The 17,438-nt window shown below is 38.4% G+C and overlaps 1 protein-coding gene and 1 pseudogene across 1 annotated transcript; both read right to left on the bottom strand.

The window, feature by feature from the left end:
• Positions 1-4,620: 4,620 nt before the first annotated feature.
• LOC125199921 (tau-cadinol synthase-like) lies at positions 4,621-5,225 on the bottom strand. Its single transcript, XM_048097768.1, has 2 exons — positions 5,097-5,225; positions 4,621-4,990 (listed from the first exon to the last, which is right to left on the bottom strand). The coding sequence occupies exons 1-2, from the start codon at positions 5,202-5,204 to the stop codon at positions 4,685-4,687; spliced, it is 414 nt and encodes a 137-aa protein (XP_047953725.1). The 5' UTR covers positions 5,205-5,225; the 3' UTR covers positions 4,621-4,684.
• A 7,085-nt stretch (positions 5,226-12,310) lies between these two features.
• LOC125199922 lies at positions 12,311-13,808 on the bottom strand (annotated as a pseudogene).
• Positions 13,809-17,438: the final 3,630 nt, after the last annotated feature.

Genomic DNA, 17,438 nt, shown 5'->3' with positions numbered 1-17,438 from the left:
GTGAGACGCCGGGTGAGGAGAGTGGTGCCACTTCAATCATGGGTGGTCGAGATTGGCGCTACTCACCGCAGGGGATTCAAGCTCCAGCTACAGAGAGTATGACTACTAGCGCGACGAGCGGCAAATAAGCGTATAGTACGGAGAAAAGCTAGAAGTCCCAAATTTTCCCTTAGAAGGCAACATTGAACGCTGGCAATCAGTGGGGAAGCATATGTGGCTGCTCATTGTAGCTTATGTGTGTTGCTTCAGTTTCGAGCTTTGGGACATGAAATTATAAAATTGATCTTACGCATTTTCGTCATCTCCGCCGAGGACAAAGGCGATTGTTATCGGAAGGGAGTTGATGACCTCGAGCCCCAAGCCAACGACCAACTAAGCCGTGGCCCGACATCTTTTATTGTTAGCTTATTATTTATTTCCTTGTCTACTATTTTAGCATAGGATTTATATAAATCTTTTGGGTTTTTTTCTTGATTCTTTCCGAATCGTAGAGTCGAATCAAGCGAGTCGGATCCTATAAATACTAGGATCCATTAGAGTCAAAATATTAGAAGTATGAAATAAAATTCAATTCTCGAAACCAAAAGCACTGGTTGCTGCTAAGTTTATTCCTTGTTTTTTTCCGTTTTCATCACAAATAGGTTGCTCTAATCTCTCAGATGGAATTGAACCCTATCAAGGAGTCGTCAGGGCCCCTTCCGGAAGCCTTGCGCGAAACAATGCAGGAAAATTCTTCCCCCTTAGATGCTTAAAATTCGATATTTCTTCAACCTCATGTTCATTGCACCATTGTCCCTCACCTCCATCTGTAGGAAACAACTATGCTATCTTGCCTTTGTAAGGATTGAAATTTCGTGAGAAGAAGTATAAAATTTTACTACTGTTTTTGAATGCACGAAATCAATCTCCGACTCTATATGTCAGTTTGGTAGTGACGAGAAACTTCCCACTTAGGGTATCTCCGAGCGCCCTCCGTCGCCCTCCATACCACTTCCCACAAAAGCGCATGCACGTCGGCACTAGCCACTTCCCATTCACTGCCACATCACTAGCCCTTCCCACTGCACTAGGACTTCCCACTAGGACTTCTAGAGGTGGCCAACCAACCGGACGCGGTTAACCGCGGTTGAAAACCGGGGTTTGGGAAGCAGGAGAACGGACGACGGTTCGGTTCGAAATCGGTTACAGGTTATCACGGTTCGGTTACGGTTCCAAAAATAAGAAACCAGACTGCGGTTAACCGTGGGTTGAACGCCGGTTAGCAGAATATGTAGCCGTTCGCCGATAGGTTCGTAGGGTTGCATGTGTAGGCGAAAAAGTACGGTTAACCGCCGTTTTGTGTCGAGAAAACCGGCGGTTTGTGTCAAACCGGCGGTTTATGACCTGAAACCGCTAGTTCCCAGACGGTTCGGGGGTAGGGTTCGAGGCGTAGGGTTTAGGGTTAGCGTATGGCTCGAAATGGTGTCGGAAACCGCCGGTATTCGGTCGAAACCGGCGGTTTTCTATTGTTTCAACTTTACTTTTAATATGTTTTTTGTAAATTGTAATTTTGTATTTAAATTTTAAATTCAAGTGTATAGTTGTATAAGTATTGTTGTATTTTGTAACTTGTAATTGGATTGTAGAAATTTACATTCAAAGTTTCAAATCAATAAAATTGCAATTCTTTATCGTGATCAATTATCTTTGGATTTTCTATAGAATTTAAAAGTTATAAATATAAAATTAAAAAAAAAAATCGAACGGAACGAAGCCGGAACCGCCGAACCAGCCGGAACCGGTGAAAAACCGCGGTTATAAGCCGGAACGACAGTAGGCGGTTAACCGGATAACGTTATCGGGCGATTCTGGTTCAAGCATTTGACGACCGAGCTGCGGTTCCGAACCGGATCCGGCGGTTTTTGAACCGTGAGCCGTCTAAGGACTTCCCGCAATAAAATTAATAAATTCACAATTAAAATTAAAATTTACGGAATTAAAATTTACAAATTAAAATTTCGACACGAGCCATATTTATAGAGTTTAAAAAAAATAAAAAATAAAAAAAATCGGTGGGACGTCAAGTGGGATGTCCTACCCACGCTCTGATGGCGCCCGTCGATAGGACGTCGAGTCGAGGGCGAGGCCATCGCGAGGGCACTCGGGACGGGCGTGGCGCCTTCCCCCATATGGCGCCGTCCGTCGCCCGTCCCCGACGGGCGAGTGGGAGGCGCCAGTGGGATACCCTTAGTAAAACCTCCCACTCACTCCATAATCACACATTTAATTGCCTTTAATTTATATATATTTAATTTAACATAATTTTTTAAATTAAATAGCAATTTTATAAATTTTTCAAAAACTCCATTTTATATATTGTATAGATCAGAACCGTCACTTTTCTCGAAGTCTATAATCAGGAAAAGCTCATTCAATTTTATTTGTCTATTTGAACGACCAAAGCCGTATACATGCGATCAAAAACATTGGTTACGTTAATTAGTCACCAATATCCACACCACACCAAACCATATATACGACATCGTTTAGGATTCATTCATAGCAAGGGATTTAGTTTCGTGTTACATAAATTGATCCAGAGATTAATTACTTAATTAAATGTACAATTCAATCACAAATATAAGTAATAGGATTTAATTATTTAAATAAATCCAGCGATTTAATTACAGAAAAAAAATAATTCAACACTTAAATCAATCCATAATAAACTCTAAGATTATGATATCAAGGTACATATTTATATCCAGTCTCACTTCTAGTATTATTCCGCCCAACTACGAGTTAAATAATTCAGGCCCAAATCTTTTTAATTTGATGAGCCCAAGTCCTAAGGACGAGCCGTACCGATCCTCCATTGCTCTGCTTCTTGGCGCTGCAATAACACACATAATTTGCCTCCACATCCAAATTAATAAGATACTTGAAAAAATATTAAAATTATGATATAATTAGTTATTTTTAATATTGTGGGTTTTACCCAATTTTTCCTTTTAAAAAAATTGTTATTTTCACTTTTTATTTTCCGTCCTACTCCGTTTTGTAAGGGTACTTTCCTTTCCATGAAGTAGAAGATGAAAAAGATTCAACATGGTTTGTAAGATAAATGGTATTGTAACCCATTCTCTTTGTATGGATTATGCTATAAATTGCATTCATGACTAATACAGTTGCTAATGACATACTTTACAGTTGACATTAGATGACTAGACATATATCTCAAAACATTGAATTTCACGTATCTCTCGGTTTAAATTATACTTCCTTCGACCATATCAAATGGATGTTATAGTTGTTAGTTCTTCTATTAGATTTATCAGATACTCCCTCCTTTTATCATATTTGGTAGTAGACTTCATATTCTACTAACTCATTCTCACTTGCATTTTAATATAAAATTAATTAATATATAAAAGTATGATCCACATGACACTAACTTTTTTAACCCACTTTCTATTATTTTTTTTAAAACCCATGACGGGTCAAATGGCGACAAATTATGAGGGACGAAAGGAGTACAACAACTTGAAGGGGCTTATTAGTGCGATTATTATGCTTAATCACATGGATTAGGTGGCGGATTATAAACAAGTTAATCACATGGATAAGTACGAGATGCTCAATTCTTATATTAAAACGTTTGCAAAAATTAGTGGGATTGTGGAATATGATAAGAGAATCCAATGTGAGTCTGACCCACCTTAGATATATATATGGGCCGTATAATATGCTTATTTGATATTGTGTTAGTGTTAATTTTCGTTGTTGGCAAATTTATAGTAAGACAAAGAAGAATAAAATATGGGAAAATTTTACGTTTTAGCAGTTCCCGCATCATATTCTACAGTATGTTTTGCTAGAATGAAAATATCGTAGGTTAGTGTTGGCTAGCGATAAAATGATTAATTGATCCTAGACAAATGTTATGGGTTTGAGCAGTGGCGACTAAGGATTTAGGGGTGGTCCAATTGAAAACTAACAATTGTAGAGTAATTTTTTATATTTATCTTCTTCGCAAATAGTTGTATACAGGCGGTAAAAAGTTATAAGATAAATAGATGAATAACGAGTGACGAATAATAAAAACATGGTGACAATAACTTCCCTCGTCCCACTAAATGTGAGCATTTGTTTTTCTGACGAACAATAAACTCTCGATTGATACTCTTCTTACTTGGCTGAGTATTTAACACTATATACCCTTTTCTACTAACTGCCTCAAACGGCCTAAACAAAATGAGAGAAAGCAAACAGAAATTAGCAACAGCTTTTCCAGCGGCTAGTTCATTCTTTGAACTCTCATTCTTCTTTTCTTCACTTGGGCTTACTTCCTTAATTGGCTGGGCTACTTATACACACCATTCTTCACATAATGTTTTCTCTTGGATGCGTGCGGGCCGAATCTGGGCCCAACCCTGGGTCCGATTGAACCCAGCCCAAAACCCTACATGGATTCAATCCATTTTGTTTATTTGAGGCGCTATATAACTTTTATGTAGATGAACTCTCACTTTACTTCAGAACAATAACCAAATTATATAATTATTTGTTTTGATTACAATACAACATCCTATTACAAAAGCTCAAGTTCCACAACTCCACACACACAGCACATATACTAGCTTGAGCAAGTAACTCATCAACCTTATTTATAGCTAAATAAACAAGATGTCTCAATTGAGTATAATCAAATGTGTAGAGGAAGAGGATCCACATAAAGAGCTGCAATCAATGGCCCCAAATACTTCTCAGGATCAGTGTAGCCATCTTCTTTATTATTGTAAGTGATCTCAGCTATACGACCGTAGTTTAAGAGTAGTTCCACCATTTCCTTAGGCACCGTGCTACTTCCCTTTGCCCACTCCGCAGTTACATCTTCCCATCCATTCTCAACAAGCTCCACAAACTCTCTAATCGCTTCTTGCTTCGACACGCCTTTGTCATTCATGTAGCAATCCACCACTGTCGGCATTTTCCCATCCCTATTCTCGCGCTTCATCGTCAAATATAAACTTTTAATTAGTCATCACAAAATAGCCTCATTTAACTATATATATGTAACAACATTATTTATGTGGTACTATAGTAGTGTCACATACTTCATGGCTGCCCAAGTCTTCGAGGGTTCGACCCATCTTGGCAGTGGAAATGACGATTTTGGGCTCGCTCAGGAGCCATTGAACTGATGCTTCATCAACAGATTTCATGCCAGGGACAAGAGATGTGAACATCACATACATACAACCCGTGATCACTGAATTCGTCATGTATTCTTCGAAACCTGGCTTTTGCCTTTCCATAATCCACTTCTGCTCTTTGTTAAAACCCTACCAAGCTGCTTCACCATTAATTGCCCAAAAAAAAAGGAACATTAACTTTTAATTCTTGAAATTTAAAAAAAACAATTAAATAGATTTAATTAAATTGGTACTATTCATGCCAAAAGGGATGGAGAAGTGTTTTTAACTTTGGGAAGGGTATTTGAAATTTCCCAAATCCCCTAATAATAAGGCTTACTGTTTTCTTGTAAGGAACAACAATGATTTTCCTTTCTTTTCAGCATCAACACAATCTTCATAAGTACTCATAATGAATCTTAAACAACTTTCATGAAATCGGGACACATCAATCTCATCCAAATTTCCCCCTAAAAATTTTTAAAAAAATGTTGAATAAGTAAACTTTTTATAAATTTACCGCATTTTCCCATTATCTCATTTCACTCATTTTTCCTATAAAGCTAATATATAAAAGTCGTCCCAAAGTAAAATTTAGGCTTTAATATAGGGGGGGAGTGTTTTAAAAATGTCCTCTCAGAATCTGGGTAAAAAGATCATCCTCTTCAAGTGTAGCATAATTATCTGGTGTCGCCCATAATGACACAAGTTGCATGTTTTTGGGAAAGTTCCAATACAGTATTGGGGTTTTGGGGTGATTCCCCCAAAGATAAACTCCAAAATTTTTTCTTTTGCATATGGCAATTTTTTTTTAAGTCAAATTTATCCACCCCCTTCCAAAAAAAGGATGTTGGATTTTTTTTTTTTTAAAAATTTAGAAAAAAAGTCATGTTATAAAATTTTTTACCTTGTGAGTTCAACCAACTTTTTCCTGTAGATATTCTAAGTTAAATTGACTTTGGCTAATTTGAGAAGTAATTCATCGGTTTTTCCCTTTCTTTAAAGATGGAAATGTAGAATGGGATTTTTAAAAAAATTGGAAGGCCTTTTGAATGGAGTGCTTCAAAGCTTGTTTTTCTCTTTCACAATGGAGATTGATCTAATGATGACAGCTTTTGATTCAATTGATACTGTAATTTTGGAAACTTGTCTAATATTTTTTTTTTAAAAATTGGGACAGGCTCCCTTAAAATTTGGGGGCCCCACATGTTGCCATGGCTTTTGGTTTCCATTTGTAGTCTTTCTGACGAATTTGTTGAAAACATCTGTGTCTCAACATGTGATCATGAAAATCATCAATTGTACAAAAAATTTGGGGCCATCCAGCTAGTAAGTCATCAATTTATTGAACATTATATTTTATTATAACATAGAGTACTATTTTAAAAAAATTTTAAATTTTTGCCCCCAAATTAAAAATTAATACTACTACTACAGTAATGAAATGAATGGTCAAAAAAAAGTGACTTGTATATCCCAAGAAACAGCATACTGATGTTGCCTGGCAAAAGAAATCAACGGGGGAACAAACATTTCCTCTCCCCATTCATAAATAAGTTTGAGCTTTCGATCTCCTTCTCAAAAAGATGCACACCCCAAACCAATTTTTTGATCAATATCAACAATTTGGACCTCTGTTAAACATCTCCCTTGGGGACGATTCCCCTAGATTTCCAAAAACTCGTTTCCGCATCAAGACTTTCTCTTTTGAGAATGAAAAGGGAAATTGGGCTACGCCCGTCCGTAAGACGCCCGTGGCGGAGCCCCTTTTTGGGGGGGGGAGCAAAACGGGGGGGGGTGGGGGGGCAAAACCCCGCTCTTTTTGAAACGGGGAGGAGGGGGGGTGAGGAGAGGCGAGGGGGAGTCGGACCGTGTGGGAAAAAGGGGCTTGCAAAGGCCATGGGTGTAGAGGAATCCTTTTTCGGGCAACAAAATGTTGGGGGGTTCGCATTAGTGGGCCCACCCCCTAAACCGAAGCAAAGCCTGATTGGCTCGGGGAAATGGGTTGGCTAACTCGTCTTTTTCCGCCCCTCAAACAACATGCACATGGCAACCCCATGTCTAAGGATGATGTGAAGAAACGAGCCGCCCAAGACTCGACAAAGAATTGAAGTTCAAAGAGTTTGACCATGGGAGGCCTTTCTCGTGGTTAGGAAATCGCAAAGTTTGCTTGGGTGTCGATTCGGACTGGAAGCGAACGAAGATCACTCTTCCGAGGAGTCGACGAAGGCTTGGTTCGCACGAGCTCCCGGCCGAGAAGTGGCCCCGCACCACGATCAGACTCTCAGTCGTCGTCGCCCGATGGGGGCAAAGGCTCAACGGATGGTGAGGAGAAGCGCTGGCAGCGGGTCCTACGAGTCGAATCGGAGGCCCCAAAAGACCCAGGTAACGCCGTCTCGCCCGCAACTAACAAAGACCCCGATGCGAGCACGAGTAAGTGGTTTAGCACGCACGATCCGTACAAAAGCTGTCAGGAAGGATGTGGTCAATGCATGTCGGCGCGATTTAGGAATGCCACCCATTGATGATTATGGCGACTGGGACGAGGGACGGGACGGGACGGGGACGAGGAGGAGTGAGACCGATGGTATTATGTAATTTTATTTTTAAATTATGTAATTTTTTTAAAATATGTAATTTTTTTAAAATTATGTAATTTTTTTTAATTATGTAATTTTTTTATGAAGTTTTTGAATTTTCCTTATTCGTGTTGACATTTTAATTGTAAATTTTAAGTCCGTAATTGAATAATTATCCTTAGTGGGAAGTCCTAGTGCGTGGGAAGTCCTAGTGATGTGGCGTAGAATGGGAAGGGCTAGTGATGACGTGCGTGACGTTTTGTGGGAAGTCCAGTGGAAGTCCTAGTGGGAGGGCGCCACCGAGATGCTCTTAGTAATGTGGAAAGTGAATAAAGTAAGAGGGTTAATAAAATGGAGAGAAATAAGAGAGTGAATACCAAAAATGGAAATGGCTCACTTTATCTTGGGACGTCCCTAAAAGGAATGTGAGTCGCTTATCCTGGCACGGAGGGAGTAAAATTACTTTGAGTTTTATACTCTAAATTGATTTCTTATTTCTACCAGTTCGTCATTCTCATACGTACATACGTTTCGATCATTCAAATGATGCGAAAAGTCAATGTAAAAATATATTTAGAGTTTCTTTTAAGTTAAATGATGCAAAACGAATGAGAATGCCTAAATTGGTAGAAAATATTGCGGATTGACTTTTTAATACTGCGGGATTGACTTTTTTTCACCCAATTTTTACTTTTAAAAAATTGTTGTTTTCACTTTTTTTTTATTTTTCATCCTATCTTTTGCCTTTCTATGAAGTAGAAGATGACAATGATTGAACATGGTTCGTAAGATCAATGGTATTGTAACACCTTTCCCTTTGTATGGATTAATTATGCTTGTAAATTGCATTAATCACTAATACATTGACTGTTTAGTACAAATCTATCCCAATCGGAAACCCGAGGAAAGTTGGAAGGTATATATAATCATGTCCAACCCCTAATCAGTTCGAGGTCTTTTAATATGACTCAAAACAACTTCGTGGCGATGCAAAGTGGTCAATATCAAACTAATACTACCGACGCCGACAATCCTAACAAGTGGTATCAAAGCCGGTTGGCGCCACGTCTGGTCTAAGAGACCCATGTTGAGTAGGACGATCCTCACAAGTCGAGTCGGCCGTAATGTGTCTTGATGTGGTCTCGGTTTGAGGGGAGGTTTGTCGAGTACAAACCTATCCACATCGGAAATCGAGGGAAGTTGGAAGGTGTATATAATCCTGTCCAATCCCTAATTAGTTTGAGGCCTTTTGGGAGTGACCCAAAACAAATCCTGCGGGTTGATGCAAGCGAAAAATATCAAACTAATACCGCGGACGTGTATATAATCCTGTCTAACCCCTAATTAGTTTGAGACAAATCAGTGCGACTTGATGCAAAGCAGACAATATCAAATTAATACGCAACGCAACAATCCGACAAGTTATATACACCTTCCAACTTCCCCCACTCATCCGATGTGGGATGGGTTTGTAACCCACAAACTTCCCCTCAAATCGAGACCACATCGGAACGCGTCGACACAAACATGGGTTGTTCCAGCCCGGCCCCTAAGTCATCGAGGGCCCGACTTTAACCCAAGTCTTTCAAGGCGACCCATAGCCACTTGGGCTCTGATACCACTTGTTACGACCGTCGACTGCACATTATTTTGATATTGTCCACTTTGGGTCAAGCCGCACCGAGTTGTTTTTGGGTCTCTCTCAAAAGGCCTCTTGGTTCCTATTTACCCTCACTCACATGTTAATAAACAAGTACTACCAAAAACTCTCGAACGAGTAATCTGCAGTGTATCGACTATACCTCATAAGGTGTCTTGTAGTCAATTCCATTGTGAGGTCCACGTTGATCAAGTAATACGTCGTGTTTACTCTTCGCACAAAACTTGCTAGTCAACTCATCTTGGAAAAGAATACATCTCGTTCTTTCCACCAAGTTCGATTCATCCGTTCGCGCACCATTGCTGTTGTGTGTATGTCGATAGTATGGTAGCGAACAATCCCCTCGTTCTTCCAGAACTAATTAAACTCACATAAGGTGTCGTGTAGTCAATTCCATTGTGAGGTCCACATTGATCAAGTAATACGTCGTGTTTACTGCTTTCGACAAAACTTGCTAGTCAACTCGCTTGAAAAGAATACATCTCGTTCTTTCCACCAAATCGATTCATCGTTCTGGCACCATCTCCGTTGTGGTGTATGTCGATAGTATGGTAGCGAACAATCCCCTCGTTCTTCCAGAACTAATTAAACTCAGACGAACGAATTCCAAACCATTTTCAGTTCTCGCGTGATCCGTCGCTCTCTGTCCGATTTTCCACCAGTTTTCCACGTTTAAACTTCTTGAAAGCGTCACCTTTATGCTTCATCATGAACACCCAAGTCATCTTCGAGTAGTTATCAATCATCGACACAAAATACTTAAGCACTCCAATAGATTCAGCATGTGATGGTCCCCAACAATCCATGTGAATGTAGTCGAGCATCCCCTTGGTCCTATGAACAACCTTCTTTGGGAATTTGTTGCGATGAAGCTTCCCAAAAACATAGTGTTCGAAATCCATTCTTCACTTTATGCCCGGAGAAAATCACGCTTGGACAAAATTTGCATCCCTTGTTCCCCCATGTGACCAAGCCTCATATGCCATAACTTTGTCATACTCTCACTGAAATCTCGGATGATGTAGTATTAGCGAGCTCTCACGATGGAACCTTTCGGAATATACAAGGTGCCCCGTTTCAAGGCTATAAGAACCACCTTCGAACCTTTCATAATATGCATTACTCCATCTTCACCTTTGAAGGTGAATCCCTTCTGTCAAAGGTACTCGGAGATATCGATTTTTTGTCATCTGTGGAACATTTCTAACGTCGTTCGGTGCGAACACCCCATCATGCGTCCTTATTCGATAAAGCCAATGCTAACCATTTTGCGAGACAACACTGTTGGCCATGGTAATATTGTCTCTATCTATCGCTCGTAAGTGGTGAAATACTCCATGTGTGGACATAGATGGTACGATGCTCTGAGTCAAACTCCACACATCGTTGCAGTGGCTGGTAATCGCGATTAGCTCCGGCTTACTTGATCTGAGTCATCAGCTTACGCCACGTTCTTGAACCATTGACATCCCTTCTTGCCCTTTTTATTTTTCTTCTTCGGACAATCATTCTTTCGATTGCCGGTTCTTTATAATATCTGCGATGTCGCCGGGTTGGAAACCTTTCGATCTCCCTTTTGATTTCGACTTCTTCTTTCAGATTTCTTCGACCGTACCCGTAGAAGATAATCCCAAGATAATCCCGATGCTTGACTTTACGTGGCCGAACTAGTTGCTGTAGCGATCTTCTCCGATGTGGAGAGCGGATCGAACATCTTCCGAGCGCATCATAAAAATGACTCAACGAAATTCTCATACGACTCATGCAAAGAAACTAGCATAATTAAAGCGGCATCCTCATCTTCACTTTAATTTCAACATTACGAAATCCAACAAAATTTTGTTAAAATTTTCCGGATGATCTGAAGGGCGTACCTTCCTACATGCGTAATCGGAAACGGACGTTGATTCGGGAGCAACTTAGTGCTTAGAGATTTCATCATGTATAGACTCTCCAACTTCGTTTAGAGGGCAACCGCAGTTTCTGATCAGCGACTTCGATGATAACATCGTCGACAAGCACAACATGATTGTCGAGTGAGCCTTTCATCTAGGGTTACCCACTCGTCATTTGTCTCGTCTGCCTTTTTCGCCTTTCTTTTTTTAGTTAGAGACACCCACAATCTTTGCTACTTCAGCAAAGATCGCATCTTGATCTTCCATCGACTGAAACTATTTTTCAAAGTGAATTTGTCGACCTTCACGTTCGAAGCAAACATCTTGATCAATTAACACGATCCCTACGGATGCGAATTCGAAACCCTAGGTTTGGAAACCAGGCTCTAGGTGACTAGACATATATCTCAAAACATTGAATTTCACGTATCTCTCGGTTTAAATTATACTTCCTTCGACCATATCAAATGGATGTTATAGTTGTTGTTCTCTATTAGATTCATCAAAATCAGATAAAACAACTTGAAGGGGCTTATAACCAAGAGTTGAAGAGCCCTCATTCCAAGCTTGAAGCCTTTGTAATTTGTCACACAATAAATGCCCCCATCATAATTGTCGCTACCATTCTTGGCTTGAAATTTGTCACCCAATAAACCATTAAGTGGATTTTAGCAAGTTATCAAGCAATATTTCTCAAGTCTATCATCAAATAAAATACAATTAATATAATTAACAATCAACATATTTGCACTTTAATTAAGAAAACTCTTCACCATACCAACCCTTGCCTTAATTCCTTAGCATCTCCACTTGTGTATATTACTTTCTCAAATACCTTTTCCTTTGGAGAATAATATTTTATGGAAAAAGTTAAATAAGGCAGTTATATGACCTTACGTGATGGAGAGGTGTAAAAATACCTTTTCGAAATTAAAACATATATATCACTTTCTCGAATACCTTTTCATTTGGAGAATAATATTACATGGAAAAAGTAAATAAGGTAGTTATATGACGTTACCTCTCCATTTATTTCTTCCCTTGGTTATATTGTAATACGCTAAACACCGTTTGCATAACTGCAAGATAAACCCCCACTAGACCAATAACAAGAGTTAAAGTAGACAAAGGGCGGTTAAAATAGATACGTATGGAGTTAGCCATCCACATATTCGTGCGCTTTCCGCAATGCCTATGCACATCCTCAAACATCTTCGCATACACGAAGCTATTCCCCAGTTCAGCCACCGAATCACCCAGCTTGTTCACCATCTCTCGCTACCTTATGTTCATCCCCTAACCAGTTGTGGATGATCCCTTTTCGAGACAGTATCTCCACATCCATGGAGGAATCAACGATGCAGTAAAGGAATTTGACGTAATCAGTCACGAAGTTGTTTTGATTATGCTCAAAATATTGCTCGTACGCAATGAGGTTCTGCAAGAACGACTCTGTCCTATCCTCGATGGTTAGTGGCGCCATTGTCATCACCCCTTTTCGAATCTAACGTCGAACAATGTCTCTCCTCTTGATCGGTTCGTAAACATGACAAGAGCATCCTGAAGTCTCGTCGCGGTGCTGATGAACCGCAACCTCTTCCTAGTGTTATTACCTGGTGACTGCTTCCTCCACCTGAGCACCGAGGGGGAGGAAGCCAGCTCTGATGGAGGAAGTCGAGCAAATGCTTCACCTGAAAGATATATGGACCACATTAGGTTATTCGACTTTAATTAATTAAGGTAGAGAAAATAGAAACATGTTAACCTAGAGTTAAATGTCGTCATTAAATGTCTAATTTTTTTTTATTTTTTAAGAACCACAACATATATCTCATTTCATTATTACCCCTTCCCGTTTGCCATAGTTGGGAAACTTTTCACACGAAATTTAGAAATGAATATTGGGTGTGTTAAATAAATAGATAAAAAGTAAGAGAAAGGTAAAGGAAAGAGGATAAAGTATAAAGTGAATAAAGTAGAGAGAATAAAGTAAGTAGAGTAAAACGAAAGAAAAAAGTTCTATAAAAAATGGCTTATGAAGAAAGCTTTCTGAAATAGTAAAATGACTATTATTGTGAAATGGAGGAGTACTATTTTTATAAAATCAATATTATATAAAATAAGAAATTTTTCCTAACATAACTGGAGGATCTACAATCGGCATTGGCTTGCTGCCCGTCCAGGATGAGGCGATGAAGAATTTGAAGAGAAGGCACCAAACCTAGAGCTGGTTGGGTGCCGCGATAGATCGTAAGCTGCACAAGATAAAAGACGGTAATTGATTCTCGAAGAGCATGAGATCACGCTGCAGGCTGTTGATCATCCAGTTCATTTGGAAGATGGGATCATTCTCCTCCCTCAAGATCACTGTTTCAAACTTGCGACTAGCTGGACGATGAAGCAACCATAGAACAAGCATCTGTACGAACTCGGCCCGGGGGCAGGTTTCAGGCAGATCTGCTACATCTTTTGCTTCTGCTTCCACTCTGCTTGACCACATACCTTCCAACATCATCGGGTGGATCGTTTGTGACAAGGAGCTGCTTCAGGTAACGCAGCTTGTGGCGTTCCATCCTCTTTAGATGCTCACTATTATTATGATAAGGGCCGATGGCGATCACCTCAGGCTCGTAGGCCTTTGGGTTCAGGTCGCGTAAGTGTCTGTGAACTCTGTAGATTGTGCATTCCGGCTGTGCCCCGGAGACTTCTTTCAGTTTTTCATTTATCCCTCTGAGTTATGCTATCAGGATCCATGTAAAAGCTGAAATGTGAGAAGTTTCTATGACTATAAGTCTATAAAATGATTAACTTAGTAAGAGGAGTGTATGTTTTTTAAAAAAGTAACAAGTCTCTAAAATTAGTTTATACTAACCGTAGATCACCGACAGAATTTAGGCTTTTTCATCTTTACATGCTGCAAAAATTATCAAGAAATGAATGCTGCAAAATTTAGGCTTTCTTCTTCTTTAAAACGAGATGAATGATGGGGATGATCCCCTGCAGTGTAGGAAAACACAGCATGGTGCTGTGCCTAAGAAACGACACCGTTTCATGTTTATTTGCCTTTAAATAGTTGTAAGAGTTAAATGATAGTGGTACTCTGTAGTAAATTGGCGATTCTTTTAAATTACTAATTAATTGGGATCATGTTTCTTTTCTTCTTTATTAACGTTCAGTTTTTTTATAATTTAATTTTTAATTAGATATTTTACTACGTTTTTATTCCACCGAAACAAAAGATAATTTAATAATGTTTGCAAAATGTTTTTAAAATATACCAGAAAACTAAACTATACAAAACTTAATTTATGATTAAAGAAATTATGGAATTAGGATTGATATTTGTGTGTCAGAAGTCCATATGTTAGAATAGTGGAATTTCAAAAAACTACTCTTCGTAATAGATAGTCATATTTTATTTTCCAATTTGTCCGGCAAAAAATATGAGTATATTTTATCATAGAAAAAAGTTTTCTGTTTCATTAAAAAAAATACTCCTATTTTCTCGTAACATACAAAGCAACATCTCATAAAATCTCGTATTATTTTCCAAATGTGTCATCGTTATGGGACGGAGGGAGTACTATTTTGAAGACTTGCATTTCTAAAAAAAGGAAGAATATAAATAATATTTTATCGTCCCATAAAAATATGTGTCTTTCCTTTTATCGCAGCTAAAAAATATGGACATTTCTATTTATGGAAACTTGTCCTCAACTCATTACTATGGAATATATCCATTTATTTATAACTTAATTATACTACTATGGTCTATCATTACAACCCATTAAACACAAATAACAATATTGATTTGACTCTCCAAATGCACATATTTTATTGGGACTAAGATAGTATCAAGGAAGAAAGAATCCAAGTAAATATAAAAAGCGGCAAGTAAATAAAATCATGAGATAATTAAATTTATAAGAGAATCCAATGTGAGTCTGACCCACCTTAGATTGCAAAAATTAGTGGGATTATTATACTTAATCTGGATTGTGGAATATAATTAGAGAATCCAATGTGAGTCTGACCCATCTTAGATTGCAAAAATTAGTGGGATTATTATACTTAATCTGGATTGTGGAATATAATTAGAGAATCCAATGTGAGTCTGACCCATCTTAGATTGCAAAAATTAGTGGGATTATTATACTTAATCTGGATTGTGGAATATAATAAGAGAATCCAATGTGAGTCTGACCCACCGTAGATATATATAGGCCGTATTTATTTATATGCGTATCTGATATTGTGTTGGTGTTGATTTTCGTTGTTTGCAAATTTATAGTATGACAAAGAAGAATAAAATATGGAAAATTTTTACGTTTTAGCAGTTCCCGTATCATATTCGACCGTATGTTTTACTAGAATGAAAATATTGTAGGTTGTGCTGGACGTGCGGTAAAATGAATAATTGATGCCTGGACCAAAGGTTATGGATTTGAGCGTAATGCGGACTAAGGATTTCGGCTCTTGGTGGTCCAACTGAATATTAACAATTGTAGAGTAATTTTTTATATTTATCTTCATTGCAAATAGTTGTATACGGGTGGTAAAGGTTACGAAATATATAGATAAATAATGAATGACGAGTAATAAAAGTGTGGTGACAATAACTCCCTTTATCCCACTAAATGTGAAGCATTAATTTTTCTGACTAAATTTTATGTAGCGTTAGTTTAAAAGTTATGAATCTTCACTATGAAATGAAGAGTCTCATTTTATAGGGGTGCGTTAGAGCTCCTCTTGCACCGAGTGTCCTATTTCATTCTTAATCTAGTCCTTGGATCCTTGAATTGGATGGTTGTGATCAATGCATTATTAGTCTATAATGTTGTATTATTAGCCGTTGTGCATTATTAGAATGAAAATGTGCATTATTAGTCTATAATGTTGCATTATTAGTGCATTATTAGAGTGAAAATGTGCATTATTAAATGACACGTGACATTAATCAACGTCAGATGACAAAATCAGTGGTAAGATTAAGAAGGAAAAATGACAAAAGATATGAAAAGGATTTGAATACATCCCTTTATATATATATATATATAGGGTCATGATAATCTACAAACCCTGTATAATACAAACTATAATCCTACCCCTCTATACAAATGAATCTACAGTTAATATATGACATTTTATTAATGTCAACATTTCCTAAAAAATTATCAACAAAGGTTAATTTAGAGAATGAAATAATCAACCCAAATCATTAATCACGTAGAGATTCTCCATATCCCGATAATTGCGTCGTTTCATCGCTCCTCCACTATTCACGTTTCATCTCTCTTCTTTCCCCCATTCCAAATTCTCGCCTTCCCAATTTCTCTCTCATTAGTCGAATCCTCGCCTTCTTATCTCTCCTTCTCGGCTGCAGAGGAGTAATCAAATCCTCGTCGGTGTTGAAGTGATTCATCTGCGGCGGCCTCATGAGTTATGTCCGACAACGAAGGCAAGCTTCGTGAGTCGTCTGAAGGTGAGATTTCGGGCCAAAAACTCTAGTTTTCGAACGTATTGACATTTGTAGTGGCCGTGCCTACGAACAAGCCTATTAATCGGTATGGAAATGGTTGGATGTATTGACACTATACTATGTGGTAGTGACATGTTGGGCTCTATGTTGACATTTTATTACAGTTTTCTGCTGACATGTTGAAACTTGGATACGTTAGTTGATTTTATGATACAATAGTGTTGATATATGTTGGCTTATATGTTGACATTTTATGTGAGCTTTTGAAGGGAAACTGTTGTTGACATTGACTTCCAGATTGTGGTTTAGTTTTATCATTGACATTTTACAATTGTTGAGAACAAACAATTTTGTGATCATTCCCTTTGAAATTATGTTTACATTACCCCTGAACTTTCTTGCAAAGGGATTTTCTCGGTTTTTATCTCAACTCAAAGGGACTCCACAACCTGGTTGAAGTAATAATCAAGGACATGCTCATTGCTCTTGATGAGACTTCCAAATCACCTTCCCCAGCAATGTAAGGCTGCACCAGATGAAAAAGGAAGCCTCGAAACATCAGCTCCCACAAGGGCAAATATCTCCAATCAAAATTTGGTCGAATTATTTAGTTTAAGGGATACAATTTCTAAACTGAGCTGAACCAAAATG

Source organism: Salvia hispanica, unplaced genomic scaffold (genome assembly GCF_023119035.1).
Source record: "Salvia hispanica cultivar TCC Black 2014 unplaced genomic scaffold, UniMelb_Shisp_WGS_1.0 HiC_scaffold_736, whole genome shotgun sequence".
NCBI lineage: Eukaryota > Viridiplantae > Streptophyta > Magnoliopsida > Lamiales > Lamiaceae > Salvia > Salvia hispanica.
This window is presented reverse-complemented; position numbering and strand designations above follow the sequence as displayed.

What these genes read in the sequence shown, in the direction of transcription:
- LOC125199921 (XM_048097768.1), bottom strand. Translation starts at nt 5,204, where the DNA reads ATGAAATCTGTTGATGAAGCATCAGTTCAATGGCTCCTGAGCGAGCCC. An exon ending in AAGACTTGGGCAGCCATGAA is followed by an intron (nt 4,991 to 5,096) that starts GTATGTGACACT and finishes TTGACGATGAAG; the next exon opens with CGCGAGAATAGGGATGGGAA.